This window comes from Neovison vison, chromosome 13 (genome assembly GCF_020171115.1).
Source record: "Neovison vison isolate M4711 chromosome 13, ASM_NN_V1, whole genome shotgun sequence".
Taxonomy (NCBI): Eukaryota; Metazoa; Chordata; class Mammalia; order Carnivora; family Mustelidae; genus Neogale; species Neogale vison.
Window position 1 is genome coordinate 14,721,691 of NC_058103.1, and position 17,670 is coordinate 14,739,360.

The 17,670-nt window shown below is 41.3% G+C and overlaps 2 protein-coding genes across 10 annotated transcripts in view; both read left to right on the plus strand.

Moving 5' to 3' along the window:
* The window catches only part of PTGR2 (prostaglandin reductase 2), a 29,640-nt gene extending 28,627 nt beyond the window's left edge, over nt 1-1,013 (plus strand). For all 3 annotated transcript variants that reach the window (XM_044230123.1, XM_044230122.1, XM_044230124.1), the window contains exon 10: nt 887-1,013. In XM_044230123.1, coding sequence (XP_044086058.1) covers nt 887-963 — 77 coding nt within the window. In that variant the 3' untranslated portion in view covers nt 964-1,013. The remainder of the gene's footprint in view (nt 1-886) is intronic.
* Nucleotides 1,014-3,496: 2,483 nt separating this feature from the next.
* The window catches only part of ZNF410 (zinc finger protein 410), a 42,889-nt gene continuing 28,715 nt past the window's right edge, over nt 3,497-17,670 (plus strand). For 2 of the 7 annotated variants that reach the window (XM_044231738.1, XM_044231743.1), the window contains exons 1-2: nt 16,027-16,124; nt 17,367-17,547. In XM_044231738.1, the coding sequence (XP_044087673.1) occupies nt 17,515-17,547 (33 nt within the window). In that variant the 5' untranslated portion in view covers nt 16,027-16,124; nt 17,367-17,514. Of the gene's footprint in view, nt 3,567-3,746; nt 4,015-10,988; nt 11,012-16,024; nt 16,125-17,366; nt 17,548-17,670 lie in introns of those variants that run through there. The other 5 variants (XM_044231739.1, XM_044231740.1, XM_044231742.1 and 2 more) reach the window with 5 other exon arrangements.

Below are 17,670 nucleotides of genomic sequence, written 5' to 3' on the forward strand. Positions count from 1 at the left end.
GGCAGAGCATCAGGCAGAGGGAGAGAAAGCAGGCTCTCTACTTAGCAGGGAGCCTGATGTGGGGTTTGATCCCAGAACCCTGGGATCATGACCCGAGCCGAAGGCAGCTGCTTAACCTACTGAGCCACTAGGCACCCTTATTTTTTTTTTTTTAAGATTTTATTTATTTATTTGACAGAGATCACAAGCAGGCAGAGAGGCAGGCAGAGAGAGAGAGGGGGAAGCAGGCTCCCTGCTAAGCAGAGAGCCCGATTCGGGGCTCGATCCCAGGACTCCGGGATCATGACCTGAGCCGAAGGCAGAGGCTTTAACCCACTGAGCCACCCACGCACCCCAGCGCCCCTATTTTTAATAGTTTTCGAAAAATTGTTTTCACTGACATTTTATCCTCATACTTACTTATTCTAGTCTTCAGACTTTAAACAGTGAATATTGAGGTAGATATGAACATTTCTAGTTTGGGTAAAAAGCACATCTTTAAGATATAAATTGGGTTAGTTTATCTTGTAACTTTGTCAGTGTTTCACTTGAGGCTTCTTTTCTTTTTTTTTTAAAAGATTGTATTTATTTATTTGACAGAGAGAGATTACAAGTAGGCAGAGAGGCAGGCAGAGAGAGAGAGAGGAGGAAGCAGGTTCCCTGCAGAGCAGAGAGCCCGATGCGGGACTCGATCCCAGGACCCTGAGATCATGACCTGAGCCGAAGGCAGCGGCTTAACCCACTGAGCCACCCAGGCGCCCGAGGCTTCTTTTCATGACAGTTTCCTTTAAATATTAAAATCATTGCAGAAATTATTCAAATTAAATGTATGTGTTTGTACTGATAAACATGTATGATAGTGATATTTATGTTTTCATATAATCTAGGTTTTTTTTTTTCTTTCTAGCTGCATTCCAGTCCATGATGACAGGAGGTAACATCGGAAAGCAGATAGTTTGCATTTCAGAAGAAACCTCTGTGTAATCTGTATAAGCATCTTCATCAAGGAAATACACAGATTTCTTTCCGTTTTGCACACAGATTTTTTTAACTTTTTTTTTAAGATTTTATTTATTTACTTGACAGAGATCATAAGTAGGCAGAGAGGCAGGCAGAGAGAGAGGAGGAAGCAGGCTCCCTGCTGAACAGAGAGCCCAACGTGGGGCTCGATCCCAGGACCCTGGGATCATGATCTGAGCCGAAGGCAGAGGCTTTAACCCACTGAGCCACCCAGGCACCCCTTACACAAAGATTTTTAAGATACATTTAATAAAATTTTTAGAATACAGATAGCTTTTTATTTAAATTGATTATTAGTACTATCATCTAGTTGCATAACATAAACTTTTCCTGTATCTTCAATATCATGTATGTTCTCTATGTCCAGCATGATTATTCACAGTAATAGATTGAAGTCAACATGACCTATTTTTCTTTCTTTTACTAAAACTGAGACTATATTTGATATTTGATCAGATATTCTGAAACCACTGGAGATTTGATACAACTGCTTAATGGATCATACTTTATAAATCAATTTTTACAGTTAATAATTTTTATTTAAAATAGAATGCTTGAGAAGATGCATAGTAAATGTATGTTGAACTGAAAATGTTTTACATAATTCTTGAACTGTAACTTGGTGTTAAGAATAGAATTGGGATGGCTTTTCTATATTGTAGTTCCATGGAAAAGGGATTTAATGGCAGAGCATATGTTGGGACTTGGGGTAATTCAGAGCTTGTGGAGCAGTTTTTAGGATAGGAGAGCAGAGGCTTTGTGTTGAGAAGTAACAGGTCAGTCAGGTTGATAAAGAGACTAGTTTATCACAGGATTATCTGTGTTTTGCTAAATAATTTACTGTATAGCCTAAAAACTCAAATACACATTGATAAAACTATGTTTGTTTTAGGGTAGCAGTTACGTACTGTCAAATAGTGTAAAGATTTTGAGGGCAAATAGGTACAAATATCACTTGATGTTTTAGGTGATTAGAAAGATTTGGCAACAAAGGCAGCTTTAGAAAATGGCAGGACTGACTGAGCAAATTAACAAATGGCTGTAAACATGAATGTTCAGTATCTAATTTACCTCTAAATAAGAGGGCTTGCTTCATGGTTATAATCAACCCTTTACAACAATAAAATTGAGGGTATTTTTCAAGTGTTGTGCTGGTTTCTGGTCACCTTTTTCACCCTGCTATATACTTTTGTCTGCAACATTTGTAGGAAGTAGATTCAAACTGTTAGTAATCAGTCACTCCAGTTGACCTATGTCCTCTTTTTTTTTTTTTAATAAAGATTTTACTTATTTATTTGAAAGAGAGTGAGAACTAGAGAGAGAGAGCGAGCACACAGAGGGAGAGGGAGACAGAAAAGCAGAGTCCCCGCTGAGCAGGGAGGCAAGGCTGGACTCCATTCCAGGACTCTGGGATCGTGACCTGTGCCAAAGGCAGACACTTAACTGACTGAGCCACCCAGGCACCCGTCAGTGTCCTCTTCTTCCTTTATAAACCTTTCCTGGACCTTTTCCTCTCCAGAGAGCACTTCTGTCTGTGGTCTGTATGTTGGTAACTCCCAAATTTGCATCTCTATTTCGGACCTCTTACTTGAGCTTAGGTCCTCCCAAGTAAAATATCCTGTTGGCATCTGGGATGAACTGTTTCATCTAAAGAGGAATTACCTTCCTCTTACATATTTCTACTTTGTTTTTAACTCACCATTGTTTGCGCACCCAAACTAATACTCCCTCACTCATTCAGGTGCCTGTCATCAAGGCCTGTGTTTAATCTTGAAAATGCCTTTCTTAGAGAACTCAGAGCTTTAATTCCCACTGCCACTGTCTTAGTTGAGTTCCTCATCCTGTGGCACACAGCAAGTATTTAAAAATTAGTAATTTCAAAAAGGCTCAACCGCATAAAGCTCTAACATGTGGTGGCATCCAGCCTGGAACTCAGGAGTTCTAGTCCCCAGTGTGGGTATTCGAGAGCTCTTTCAGTCCCAATACAGGGAATCCAGACTCTAGGGAGAAAAGTTGTACACCTGAGTTTCAATTCTTACCCCGTCCCGATTGCGGCGCAGAACTAGATTCTGCAAGTTCCTTTCTCAGTGAAGCCTTGAGGTCCTCTTCAGTGAGAACGTCGATAAATGTTTCAGTAGTTCTCTCTTTCTCCATGGCCCCCATTGTAACTAGTGCTCATCTCAGCTGACAGGAAAAACTACCCCATCTGCTGCTGCAAGGAAGCCGTGACGTCACGGCTGGAACGAACTGACCCGGTTTTTCGGGTTTCGCAGACGGCGGGGCCCCAAGTGATGAAATGAACAGGAGACGGTAGACCACAGCTCCGGGGGTGCAGGGGCCCAACCTCGCCTGGCCCGCGCCGGCCCTGTCCTCTACGCCTGGGGCGGAAACCTCGCGCGGGCGGGGGAGCCGAGTCCAGCCTGCGGCGAGCGAGTGGGTGTGAGCGTTGGGGGCCGGCCAAACTTCCTGTCCCGCGCTGCCGCGGCTTCCGGCGGGAGCCGGAAGACGCTGCGTGTGGACGGAATTCGGGACCGCCTGACGGCTAGCCGGCTGCCCGGGACGGGAAGGTGAGCTCGGGCTGGGCCAGGCCACACCCGCGCAGCTCGGTGGTCCCCGAGAGGGAGGGAGCCGGTGCGGGCTTCTCGACGGCTCGGGCCGAGTTCGCCTCCGGAGAGGACAGGGAAACCGCCCCCACCCTGACACCCCCTCTCAGATCTGGCGGGCCCGGGAGCGGCCGGTCTGAAGCCCTAGGGCTTCGGCCCTAACCCTCGCGGCGTTGGGGCCGATGTTTCTGCTCTTTGCTTGGTTTTGGGGGCCGGGGCTTAGGAACAAGACGGTCCTGAGAAAGCTGGAGTCAGCAGCACGTCCCTAAGGGCGGGGGCTGCTGGACTGCACCCGCACCCTGGCCTTGCCCCAGGCTTTGGGGCCTTACACTAAGGCTATTGCAGAGGGAGAAAGAGGATGCCAAGAGGACTGTGCCCTGGCGATCTCAGCCCAGAGCTGCCGTCTTCTTTCGTAAGTCCACTTACTTCCTGCGGAGGCTGCAGGCTCTGAGGGGCTTGGCTGCTGGCTTCTCCTTAGCCTGTCATTGCAGGTCGAGGCTGTGGGGGCTGTGTTTACAGCCTGTGCGCATTCGCTGGTTGATTTCATCCTTTGAAGTTTCTTCAGAGAAAAGAATGCAATTAGTTTATTAAAGTTTATCCCACTTGCTCATGAGGCCCTGAAATGCACCATTTGGAAGTTAAATATTACTAACCTGGGACTTAAGAATTTGTACTTTTTCACTTTGGCACATGGATCAACGTAACATGTTTGCAAGGAAAGTAAAAGAAACATTTTGGAATAGAGTCCGTGGCATTTTGTTGTTGTTAGGGAGTGGAAATTCCACATTGTGTTATTCTCGTGTAGACGGAGTAGAGTCAACTGAGCAGAAGATTTAGGTTCTAATTTTTAAAAAGTCTGCATTTAAGTGAATGTCTGATTTTTGACAAGTTACTTAATCTCTGTTGCTTTTTTTCCTCCTGTGTGGGTGAAGAAGCTTACCTATTTATTCAGCAGATAAATCCTGAAAGCTTAGTTTGTTCAAAGCATCATACTAGGTTAATGAGAGTTAGAATGAATAAATTCAGCAACCTTAGCCAGTGAAAAAAATATGCAAGTAGACAACTACCAGCCAAGGCAGGATGGAGTAATTGCCAAGAAGAGGTGAAACAGTGTGTTGGGAGCACCAAGGAAAAGACAGATTTATTTTGCTGGAGGGAAGGGACAAGTATCTTAGTGGAGGATAACATTTGAATTGGATTTTTTTAAAAAAAGATTTTATTTATTTATTTGACAGACAGAGATCACAAGTAGGCAGAGAGGCAGGCAGAGAGAGAGAGGAAGGGAAGCAGGCCCCTTGCTGAGCAGAGAGCCTGATGTGGGACTCGATCCCAGGACCCTGAGATCATGACCTGAGCCGAAGGCAGAGGCTTAACCCACTGAGCCACCCAGGTGCCCCTTGAATTGGATTTTAAAGGCTGGAAAGGATTTCAGAAAATCACAACTGGATTGGGAGTGTTTTTTACTGGTCGAAGAACTATTCTAAGCAAAGACTTGAGCACTGAAATAGGCTGATGTGTTCATTCCAAAAGCCAGCCCATGTGGGCTGGAGTAAAGGGTTAATGGAAGAATATGGACAGCACTGTAACTAGAACAGTATTTGAGGATGTATTGTAGAATATTTGAAATGCCATGCTTAGGAATTTGACTAGTGTTCTGAGGCGCTGAATTTTGAGGGAGTGGAGAAACACAAGCATTTCTGTGTTTTGGAAAGATAACTCAAGTGGCTGCATAAAAAGGTGGATTGAAAAGGGGAGTTTTTAGGGCATGGTGACCGGTTAGAAGCCTTTTTTTAAAAAAAAAAAATTTATTTATTTATTTATTTGACAGAGATCACAAGTAGGCAGGGAGGCAGGCATGGGGGGGCGGGGGGAAGCAGGCTCCCCGCCAAGCAGAGAGCCCGACATGGGGCTCGAGCCCAGGACCCTGGGATCATGACCCGAGCTGAAGGCAGAGGCCTTAACCCACTGAGCCACCCGGGCACCCCTAGAAGCCCATTTTAATTGTGTAGTTGAAAGACAGTGAGATCTAAACAGGATATTACAGGAGGAATAAGTTTGGGGGAATCAGAACTCCTGGGATTATTTAAATATGGAGAATGAGAGACATCATTAAAGACCTAGAATTTGTGGTTGAGTGGGTAGAAGATTGGGCAATAATTGAAATGGATAATACAGGAAGAAGAACAGGTTTGGTGGTGGAGATGATAATCTGGATTATGGACATTGTTAGGTTTGAGTTGGATATCCGTGAGGAGATACTCAGCAAGCGGTCAGAAATAAAAATTTGGAGTTCAGAAGAGAGGTCAGGAGTAGAGACAAAAATTTTGGTATTATTTGCATGTCATTCATTCACTGTACAGATGTTTCTTCAGTGCCTACTAGGTGCTTGCAGGAAGTTTGTATGGAATTCCTTAAATCTCATAGTAAAGCCAACCTTAAGAGTGTCACAGTATTAGAAATGACTATGGAGACCTAAATTCCTTATGAATTACATAGAATATTTTGCCAGGCACTATGATAGGTAGTGGAAGATAAAGTTGTGAAGAAGACAAATTAGTTCCTGCCTTTGTTTATGGAGCTTACAACATACAGGGTAGCCAGACAAAGAATGAATACTGTATAAAACCAAAGGAATTAGAAATAGCAAGACGCCTGGGTGGCTTAGTCGGTTAAGTGTCTGCCTTCAGCTCAAGTCATGATCCCCGAGACCTGAGTCCCACTTTGGGCTTCTTGCTCAACTGGGAGCCTGCTTCTCCCTCTCTCTGCTTCTCCCCCTGCTTGTGCTCTTTCTCTTTCTGACAAATAAATTTTTAAAATCTTAAAACAAAAAAAAAAGGAATTAGAAACAGCAGAAAGTTAGAAATAGAGAAAAAAGTTGGAAGTGTGGGGAATCTTCTTTGGATAAGGTGATCAGACGAAGCCTTTCTAAATGAGTTGATAGTTAAACAGAACCCAGAAGAATGAAAAAAACTGCTAATCAAGTAGAGGGAGGTGAAAGTGTTTCAAGGTAGAGGAAATGACATGTACACATCCCTAACACCAGAGAGAGCTTAATTTGTTCAAGGAATTAAGATGGCTGAAGCTTGGTGAGCTCCTAGGGAGACGGACTCTGGAGGGTGGTTGGAGATGCAGGAATGGATCACATAGTTCTTAGAAGCCAGGGTAAAGAGTTTGGATTTTGTCTAGGTGCCTTGGGAAGCCATGTAGAGTTTCAGGCAGGCGAGTGACATAATAGGACTTGCATTTTAAGGTGATATTTACTCCTGTCAAGAGAATGGAATGGAGGGAGGCAAGAATAGAAGCAGGGAGACCAGTGAGATAGCACTACCAGTGGTTTAGGACAGGTACTGATAGGGCCTGTGACAGGGTGGCGACAGTAGAGATAGAAGTAGCTGGGTTTGCTGTCTCCATAGGACTTGCAGCTGGACTGGATATTGGGAGCAAAGGAAAGAAATCCTAAGTGGGGTGAATGGTGGTCCCATCTTTTGTTTCTTTAAAGATTTTATTTATTTATTTGATAGATGGGAGATCATAAGTAGTCAGAGAGGCAGGCGGGGGAGGGGGGCTGGGGGAAGCAGGCTCCCCGCTGAGCAGAGAGCCTGATGCGGGGCTCTATCCCAGGACCCTGAGATCATGACCTGAGCCGAAGGCAGAGGCTTTAACCCACTGAGCCACCCAGGTGCCCCATGGTGGTCCCATCTTGAGTGGAGGGGTGTAGTGAGTGGGGCTGGCAGGGCGTGATGGGAAACACGCTTGGGAGAGAATTCATTTTGGACATGTTAAAATTTGAGATGTCAAGTTTTGTTAAGTAGAGATGTCAAGTAAGCAATTGCATATATGTCTGCAGTCAGAGGAGCTACCTGGGCTGCAGATAAAAATTTTGGTGATGAACACGAGGTATTGCGTGGAAGCGTTGAATAAGTACTATATGCCTCAAACTAATATTGCACTGTATGTTAACTAATTGGAATTTAAATAAAAACTTAAAATTGGAAACTGTATCAACTAAAGCCGTAAGTTTGCACTAGGAAGAGAGTGTAGCTAGAAAAGAGAGCCTGAATACTATGCTGAGGAATAGTAATATTGAGAGGCTGAGCGCAGCAAGAGTACAGGAGCTAACAAAGAAAACTGGAGGGGGCGCCTGGGTGGCTCAGTGGGTTAAGCCGCTGCCTTTGGCTCGGGTCATGCTGGGATGGAGTCCTGGGATCGAGTCCCGCATCGGGCTCTCTGCTCAGCAGGGAGCCTGCTTCCCCCTCTCTCTCTGCCTGCCTCTCTGCCTACTTGTGATTTCTCTCTGTCAAATAAATAAATAAAATCTTTAAAAAAAAAAAAAAAGAAAACTGGAGGTGTGGCAATGAGGGAAGAGTAAAATGAGGAACATGTATCTTGGAAGCAGAGAGTGTAAGTGAAGTGTTGGAGGAAGGAGGCAGTACCTCTAAGGGATAATGTCAGTTCCGGTTCTGGTTGCAAGTGACCAGTTTGCTTCAGAAGAGGAGTCTGTAACAAGGATGTGGGCAGCTGTTGAGATCAAAGGAAATGATGAAGACCCTGGCTTCCTCAAGGTCAGGAACGTGAGCAGCCCCAGGGGAGGCTGCAGGCAGCATTACTGGCATGAAAGGGCCACTCCTGCCGTTTTCAGCCCTTTGTTACTTCTTTTAGAATTCACATTCTGAGGGAAAGTGTTTGATTTGTTCAATATAGGTCAAGTGTCCAACAGTTGGCCAGTGAAGAAAAGAACACCTTCATCTACAGTCTCACTGAAGGAGGTATCCAGTGGGGGAGGGGACAGACCCCCAGACAGGACGTCAATCTGTCACCCGAGCAGGGGACATGAATGTGGGATAATTGAACACAGTAGTTGTTCATTGCAAAGGTCAAGTAAGATGAGGGCTGCAAAGTGTCCTTTGGATTTAGTAACATGAAGATCTTTGGTGACCTTTACAAGAGACGTTTTAGTGAAGTGATGGGATTGGATAGTGATTAGAGCTTTGAAAGTAGAGACAAACGCAGAGAAATGCGGAGGTGACTGGAATAAAAATGGGAGCTGTAGGCATGAAACAGCTAAGCAGATCTGAGAAGGAAGAGGGAAGGCCCAGGGTGAATCCTATAGTTTCTAAAATTCATTCTGGTTTCACAGTTCTCCAGTTCTCCTCCATTCCAAATTTCTTTCACTAGTACCTGTTAACTGGTTTGTTAGAATTTAATCAGCTTCCGTAGTATGCTAGATATGGATATAAAAAGTTACTTTTTTAAAGAGATTATTCCTTTAATTGTCAGAAAGAGAGTGTGTGCATGCATACAAGTAGGAGTGGCAGGGAGAGGCAGGAGCAGGCTCTCCACGGAGCAGGGAGCCTGATGCAGGGCTCAGTCCCAGGCCCCTGGGATCATGACCTAAGCCCAAGGCAGATGCTTAACCCTATTTGTCCCTAGTTACTTTTTCTTTTCCTAGGACTTTTTTTTTTTTTTTAAAGAGTTTATTTACTTACTTCTCAGAGAGAAAGAGAGAGAGAGAGTACAAGCAGGGGGATCGGCAGGCAGAGGAAGAAGCAGCCTCCCCATTCAGATGCTTAACTGACTGAAGCACCCAGACATCGCAGGACTACTTTTTTTTTTTTTTTTAAGATTTTATTTATTTATTTGACAGAGATCACAAGTAAGCTGAGAGGCAGGCAGAGAGAGAGAGAGAGAGAGAGAGAGAGGAGGAAGCAGGCACCCTGCTAAGCAGAGAGCCCGAGGCGGGGCTTGATCCCAGAACCCTGGGATCAGGACCTGAGCCGAAGGCAGAGGCTTGAACCCACTGAGCCACCCAGGTGCCCCGCAGGACTACTATTTTATACCAAAATTTAAACTATTCTTTTTTTTTTAAGATTTTATTTTTATTATTTATTTATTTATTTGACAGACATAGATCACAAGTAGGCAGAGAGGCAGGCGGAGAGAGCGAGACAAGGAAGCAAGCTCCCTGCAGAGCAGAGAGCCCGATGTGGGGCTCGATTCCAGGACCCTGGGATCATGACCCGAGCCGAAGGCAGAAGCTTTAACCCACTGAGCCACCCAGGTGCCCCTAAACTATTCTTTTTTAAATTTTCATTTTTGATCATGGTAATTCTCTACCATTGGTAGAATTTTTGTTTTAGTTTTTTCATCTTTAGTGAAGCATTGTTTGGGTCTGTATTTGTGGTCAGCTGCAGGTAGATATGCAGGGAACTGAGAAGTGGATTGGTTACTGACCGGCGGGACTGCAGTGTTTCTCAATTTCTTCCCTCTTTTTTTCTCACCACTCTTCTTTCTGAAACTAGGTCAAGGTCAAGGCATTTTCTACCTCTCTAACATAAGAGCAGTGTTGATATTCTAGGCTTTGTTTTCCTAGGGTGGAATCACATTGCTTTTTAGAAATTGACACAATGATCTTCTGTTTCTTCCTTGAGGCAGAGCAGTAAATGCCCCTGGTCATTTTTCCCTTTGGAATATACCCCTTTCTGTCTATCGTCAGGACGGAGGCAAGGTACACCTGTACCAGCTCTGTTCTCCTCTTGTTTAGTTTATTTGCCTTGGTTGTCCTGCCCAGTATTTCTCCTTGTAGCTTGCATTAGTTTTAGGCTAACCCTCCTAACATGGTGTTACCACTAATTCCTGTCTTGTGTGAGGATTCAGGTAATTTCAGATTTCCCAAGACTCTGATCAATGATAATTGTTGATTGTAATATATATATATATATATATATATTTTTTTAAAAGATTATTTATTTATTTATTTGACAGACAGAGATCCCAGATAGGCAGAGAGGCAGGCAGAGAGAGAGGAGGAAGCAGGCTCCCTGCTGAGCAGAGAGCCCGATGCGGGGCTTGATCCCAGGACCCTGAGATCATGACCCAAGCTGAAGGCGGAGGCCTCAACCCACTGAGCCACCCAGGCGCCCTGATTGTAATATATATTCATGGCAGGTTTATATCAATGGCTTTATGTTTTATGTCTGAGTATCTGTGTAACATATACATTTGAGACTTTTGAAGATACTTTATACTGTTTTTCAATCTTTGGGATGTACTCTGTTAAGTAGCTTTTGAGATCAGTTTAATAAGTTTTATTTTTAAAAAATTCAGAGTGCACGAGATTAGTATAGACTAATTTTGTTTCATGAAAATGTGTTATTTGTATGTGTCTCAGTGAGTATTTCATTCTCTGGGGTATGATGGCAAATGTATCTTACTGTGATTTGCAGTCAAAAATGTTTGAAAACCACTGCTTTATAGGAAATTTGGACTCAGTAGTAAGAAAATAAAAATTAAAAAAAAATTTTTTTTTTTTTTAGAAGATTTTATTTTAAGTCATCTCTACACCCAACATGAGGCTCGGACTCCTGACCCCAAGATCAAGTGTCACACACTCTACCAACTGAGCCAGCCAGGTGCATTTTTATTTAATTTAATTTAATTAATTTATTTATTTGAGAGAGAGACAGTGAGAGAGAGCATGAGCAAGGAGAAGGTCAGAGAGAGAAGCAGACTCGCCGTGGAGCTGGGAGCCTGATGTGGGACTCGATCCTGGCACTCCAGGATCATGACCTGAGCTGAAAGCAGTCGCTTAACCAACTGAGCCACCCAGGCGCCCACTTTTCTTAATCTTTTAGAATATACAAAGCATTTGAAACATTTACTTGTTTCTTTTTTAAAAAGATATTTATTTATTTGAGCTAGAGAGCAGGAGTTGGGGGAAAGGGCAGAGGGAGAAGCATACTCCCCACTGAGCAGGGAGCCCAGTGAAACTTGATCCCAGGGCCCTGGGATCATGACCTGAGCTGAAGGCAGATGCTTAATCAACTGAGCCACCTAGGCACCCTATTTACTTGTTTCTTAACCACTTATGGAGAGCTTTGTTTCTGAAGAATTTTGTAATTATTTCTTTTAACTGATACATAAATAATCCTAGGGTAGATTTGTTTCATCTGTATTTCAGATGAATTTCCTAGGGTCCAGAAGATGAGTAGCCTGCGTTGGTCTCAACCAAAATGTCAGAGGCATAATTTAGACTTCTGTTTTAGAGAACTTGGATTTTTTTTTTTTTTAATATAGCTCAGCTTCCTTAATTTACTTGTTCAGCTACTTAATGTTAATGCATAATTTGCTGGATGATATTGAGTGTACTGTAGAAGAAGAATTCAGTTAATCAACTTCAATTCTCAGGATTTGTTTATTCGGCTAAAAACAGAAAGAGAATTGTTTTCAGGATGGTCTAGATCATACAGATTGCTGTTGTCTTAAATCTGCTTTGCGGGGCACCCGGGTGGCTCAGTGGGTTAAGCCGCTGCCTTCAGCTCAGGTCATGATCCCAGGGTCCTGGGATTGAGCCCCACATCGCATAGGGCTCTCTGCTCAGCAGGGAGCCTGCTTCCTCCTTTCTCTCTGCCCGCCTCTCTGTCTACTTGTGGTTTCTGTCTGCCAAATAAATAAATAAAATCTTTAAAAAAAAAAAAATCTGCTTTGTTTGTTACGAGTTTTTTGTTACCAATTTATAGAACTTTTCAGGGCTTTCTGTGTTCTTTGCTTTGGTTCATTGCAAAGATTTGTATTGCCTGCATTCTTTTTAACCTTTAGATTGACTAAGGGATAACATATTAACATTTTCTTCTGTTAGTAGCTATTAACGTTTAGCATTGTCAGGGTCAGTGGATTTCTAAAAAATAGAATTTCTGCTAGACCAAGGTTGTTTTCTGTAAGCAGTCTAATATGCTTTTGGTGGCCATAGAGAACCATGTACACAGTAAAAATTCTGTTGTTGCCAAGAGTAGAGGGAGAAAAGGGTCTGACTAGAACTACTTATTTCATATTTATTAATACTATCTTTTAGACCAATTGCTGGGTGTCTGAGATCATTTTCTTTTGTTGTGAGAGCTTTATCCGGAGACATGATGCCTTATTTATGATTTGTGGAAAGTATGATTTGATGGGTGTACCCTTGGTTGCTGACTGTTAAATGTCATTATCTTTTTTATTATTTATGGGGCTAAATTAGTAATTTTTCTAATTTGAAAGCAAATAAGGATATAAGTTTTGCCTACCAGGTAAAGATACAAAAAAAAAAAAAAGAAAGAAAAGAAAAGAAAAGAAAAAAAAGAAAAAAGAACAACTATTAGTGTTCACATTAAAGAACTTGGGGTGACCATTCAGTATTACATTTCTAGTCTCTTAATAGCATAAGAAAGCCTGAAAAGAAATATCCTTGAGATCCATAATTATTTAAAAATAGCTTCCTTTTGAGTAAGAGCAGAGCCTTTCACTCCACTGTCATTCAAATTGCATTTAAAGGAAGAACATTGCATGGAACACTATATTGGTCCCCATATTGGCAATTTTTTATTTTAATTACTCTAAATATACTTTGACATAAAGCTAGGTAGTAATTCTTATCCTTCCTGTGCTGAAGCCCCCAGTAGCTCTTAATCAACTACAAAATCAAAACAAATTTACAAATAATTCAGTAATAACAGCGGTAGGGTCAGTGGATTTTTAAAAAATTGACATATGTTGAACCAAGATTGTTTTCTTTAAGCAGTCTAATATATATTTCTTTTTAATCCATGAATAACTGACATACAATGTTAAATTAGTTTCAGGTGTACAATGTAATGATTTGACAATTTGGTACATTACCACAATTTGAGACACTACTTAGTCCCCACCAAGATAAGGGTAGTTGCCATCTGCCACCATACAAATTTATTACAATATTAGCAGTCTGATGTTTTGATGGCTCTAGGGAACCATGTAGGTAGTAGAATTTAGGTTATCAGGATTATATCAGTAGTTGCCATGGATTTATATCTTTATGAATAAGTATACAGTTGTAAACCACACCCTAAAACAAAATTCAAAATAACATTCATATTATGTGGTAGAGATGTCGTTCTACTGAAATGCAGTACTTAATGTTGAACTTAATAGTGGAAAGATTTAGCCTTGGGTTCAATAATATATTTCCTGTTCCTACATTTTAACTTTAGTAATACTGTGCAGAGAATATAATACAAGGTATGTGTTTAAAGTGTCAAGACAGGGTGCCTGGGTGGCTCAGTGGGTTAAGCCGCTGCCTTCGGCTCAAGTCATGATCTCAGGGTCCTGGGATCGAGTCCCGCATCGGGCTCTCTGCTCAGCAGGGAGCCTGCTTCCCTCTCTCCCTCTCTCTCTCTCTCTCTCTCTGCCTGCCTCTCCATCTACTTGTGATCTCTGTCTGTCAAATAAATAAATAAAATCTTTAAAAAAAAAAAATAGTGTCAAGACATTGTAACAGTGTGTGATAGTAGGATCTCATATGTAACCAAAACTGACTAAGGTCCTTGAATGCCAATTTTATTGAGGTATTGTTAGAGAACAGCAGAGTTAGAATTGCCTTGTTCAGGGACGCCTGGGTAGCTCAGTTGGTTGGACGACTGCCTTCGGCTCGGGGCGTGATCCTGGAGTCCCGGGGTCGAGTCCCGCATCGGGCTCCCGGCTCCATGGGAGGTCTGCTTCGCTCTCTGACCTTCTCCTCGCTCATGCTCTCTCTCACTGTCTCTCTCTCTCAAATAAATAAATAAAAAATCTTAAAAAAAAAAAAAAAGAATTGCCTTGTTCAAATGAAGATGAGATTTGTGTTGCAAATGAGAACACACAGAATAGGAGAAAGTTTGTGCAAGTTGTATATCTGATAAGGGGCTTGTATCTAGAATATAAAAAGAACTCTTACAAATCAGTAATAAAAAGACAACTCAGTTTAAAAAGTGGGCCAGTGATCTGAATAAGTATTTCTTCTGAAAAGACGTATAAATGGTCTAATAAGCACATCATTAGTCACCAGGTAATGCAAGTCAGAACCACAATGAGTTACCATTCACACCTGCTGGGAGGGCTGTAATAATGTGTTGATGAGGATGGAGAGAAATCCACTGCTCGTGGGATTATGAAATGGTGCAGACACTTTGGAAAATAACCTGGTAATTCTTCAAGAGGTTAAACATAGACTTACCATATGACCTAGCAATTCCACATCTAGGTGTATATCTAAAAGAGTAAGAACATACGTCTACTCCAAAACTTGTACATGAATGTTCATAGCAGCATTATTCATAATAGCCAAATTGTAGAAATAATCTAGTGTCCATTAAGTGATATGTGGATAAATAAAATGTATATCCATACAATAGAATATTGCTGGTAATAAAAAGAAATTATGTACTGATTCATGCTACAAGAGGTATGAACCTTGGGAGCATCATGCTAAGCGATAGCAGCCAGTCACAAAAGATCACATGTATAATTCCATTTATGTGAACTGTTTAGAATAGGCAATTCCATAGAGACAGGAATTAGTGGTTGCCTAGGCCTGGTTGGGGAGCATTTGGGAGGAAATGGGGTGTGCTTGCTGATAGGTACAGGGTTTTTTTTTTGGAGTGATGAAATTGTTGTAAAATTGATTGTGGTTGTGGTTGTACAACTGTGAATATATTAAAAATAATTTAACTGTACTCTTTAAATAAGTAAATTGTATGGCATATGAATTATATCTCAGGGAAGCTGTTACTTAAAAATTTGCATTGCGGTTTTTGAAACCTGTGAAATGATAATGGGAACTGAGAATAGAAACAAATTTAGTTGCATATTTGCTATCACACTTCCAGCTAATATGCATGGTGAGTTGCTGTGTTAAAGATGAGGTTTACACAGCTTGATAAGGTACTGAGTGCCCCAGTGTCTTGAGGTCAGCCTGCCTATGCTACTCGGTCCTACTAGTCTCTCTTTAGTTTGTATAGTGCACATACAAACCTGCTGGGCAGCAGATTTGGGCAGAACTCAGTTATAATATGGATACCCATTTGTTTCAGAAAATGATCATGTTAACTTTTTGAAAAATTATCGCTGAAATGACACTAAAATAAAAAGATACCATAGATAACCATGGACCCTTGAGAAGTGGTGATCTGGAGGTGGCAGCTTTCTTCTTTAAGTTGTTATTACAGCTTTGCAAAAGTATCTAAGAACCAGTATATGATTTTTCCCTTGTTCGGTGCACATATTCATAATATTCATAAACTTCGTTTTTTTTTTCATTAGGTGAGGATTATGGAAATGCAGCCAGCGTCATTGATTTCTAAGAAGCCTAACAAATATAAAGGGCAGCAAATTGTTGTCTAGTTTCTTAGAGATTTTACAATCTTGGAAACTCAAGAGTTTGAGGAACCTTAAGAAAAACCTGAACAAATATTTGGTTATTTCTTGGCTTCTTGAGATGAACTGGAATTGGGGAGAAGTAATTTTTTTTTTTTTTTTTTCAATTTGACAGAGAGAGATCACAAGTAGGCAGAGAGGCAGGCAGAGAGAGAGGAAGCAGGCTCCCTGCCCAGCAGAGAGCCTGATGCGAGACTCGATCCCAGGATCCTGAGATCATGACCTGAGCCAAAGGCAGAGGCTTCAACCCACTGAGCCACCCAGGCGCCCAGGAGTAGTAATTCTTAAACCCTGGTGTTTCAAGGTCAGATGTAGATAGATGTAAGTAGATAGATGTAATCACTATTTATGCCAGCTGCTCTGTGGGTGGGAGTCCAGATTCTGCAGCTTAATAACTGAGCACTGAGCCTTGGTTCCTTCCTCTGTGAAAAAGAGGGTTGAATAAACAGCATTGAACTAGTATGTGTAGGGTTGGAATAAGAAAAACATAAGAGAAAGGAAAAGTCAGAGATTTATGATACTTGATTTTATGTGGGAATCAAAGGACACTTTCATTAACGTCTTATGAATTTTTTTTTTTTTTTTATGATGAAAATGAGGATTTCTGGAAGCCAGCAAGGGGGAGAGGAAGGAACCAACAGAACAATAAACATTTATTCAGGAACTTCTTAAATACCTTTTTTGTAGAGTAAACCTATCTTATTCTAACTTTCCAGTCAACTTTGGTATTAATTGAAAACTCCCATCCTGGGTGCATTTTACACTGCACAATTATTTTGTGTATGGTAGTGGTCCCAATTTTAGCAACATTTGTACAAAAGACAGTGAACTCTTTTGTCAAAAGTCTGAAAAAAAGTGATAAGAAGGTAAGAATTTTAATTATGGGGTGAAAATAGCTGTATCAGGGTCCCAAGGGTCCTACTTTTGGGAAACATGTTCAGATTTTGACTCTGTAACCACTTTTAGAAAGATGAGGAGCTTGAGAAAAGAAAAACAAGTCATACCAGCCTGCCACCTAATATAGCTGCTATCATAGTTGTATTAATTTCCTTTTATTTTTCCTGTTCATATCTTAACTAGTTTTAATAATAGCAAGTATATAATTTTGTATTTTGTTTTTGTAATTTAACATGTCATTAGCACTTTTTGTTGTTGTGTTATTTTTATAACCATATTTTGAAGTGACAGTGCTATAATCTAATTAACCATTCCCTAAGTGTTGGGTATATATATGTATTTATATCTCGCTTGCAGTTGTTTATTATTATAGATGCTAACATGAAATTCTTTAGGCATATACTTTTTCTGTTTTTAAGACCTTTTCTTAAAATAGGTTAGTAGAAGTAGAAATTCCACAAAGTACAACTTGTTTTCTTTTTCAAAGTACAACTTTTAATGGGTTTTGACATCTGTTGGGCTTGTTCTATTTTAAAACAAGTGTTTTGGGTTGAATTCTTTATTTGCTTGCTTGTTGTGATTTTCAGATATGTAGACTTACCTTTGTTTATTTAGCTACATTTTTCTACTCCTCTAATTCTCTCTCTCTCTCTCATCCTTTTTTAGGCTGAATTGACTACCCACCCAGCACAGCATCTTACAGGAAAAGCATAGCATTTCCTAGAGGAATATGAGCATAACAGGAAGGTGTCATTGACTGAGTTAAATTTTTAACCTGTCCCCTGAACAGCTACAGGATTTGGAAGCTGAATCAATGTTATCAGATGAGTTAGAATCCAAACCAGAGGTGAGCCCAGGCAATGCTATCTATCTATCTGTCTATCTATTTGTATTTTTTTGTGGGCTGTCTTCCAAGGTTTGTCCTTAAGTCAGGAAGTCAGTAAACTTCAGTAATGAGCCAGATAGTAAA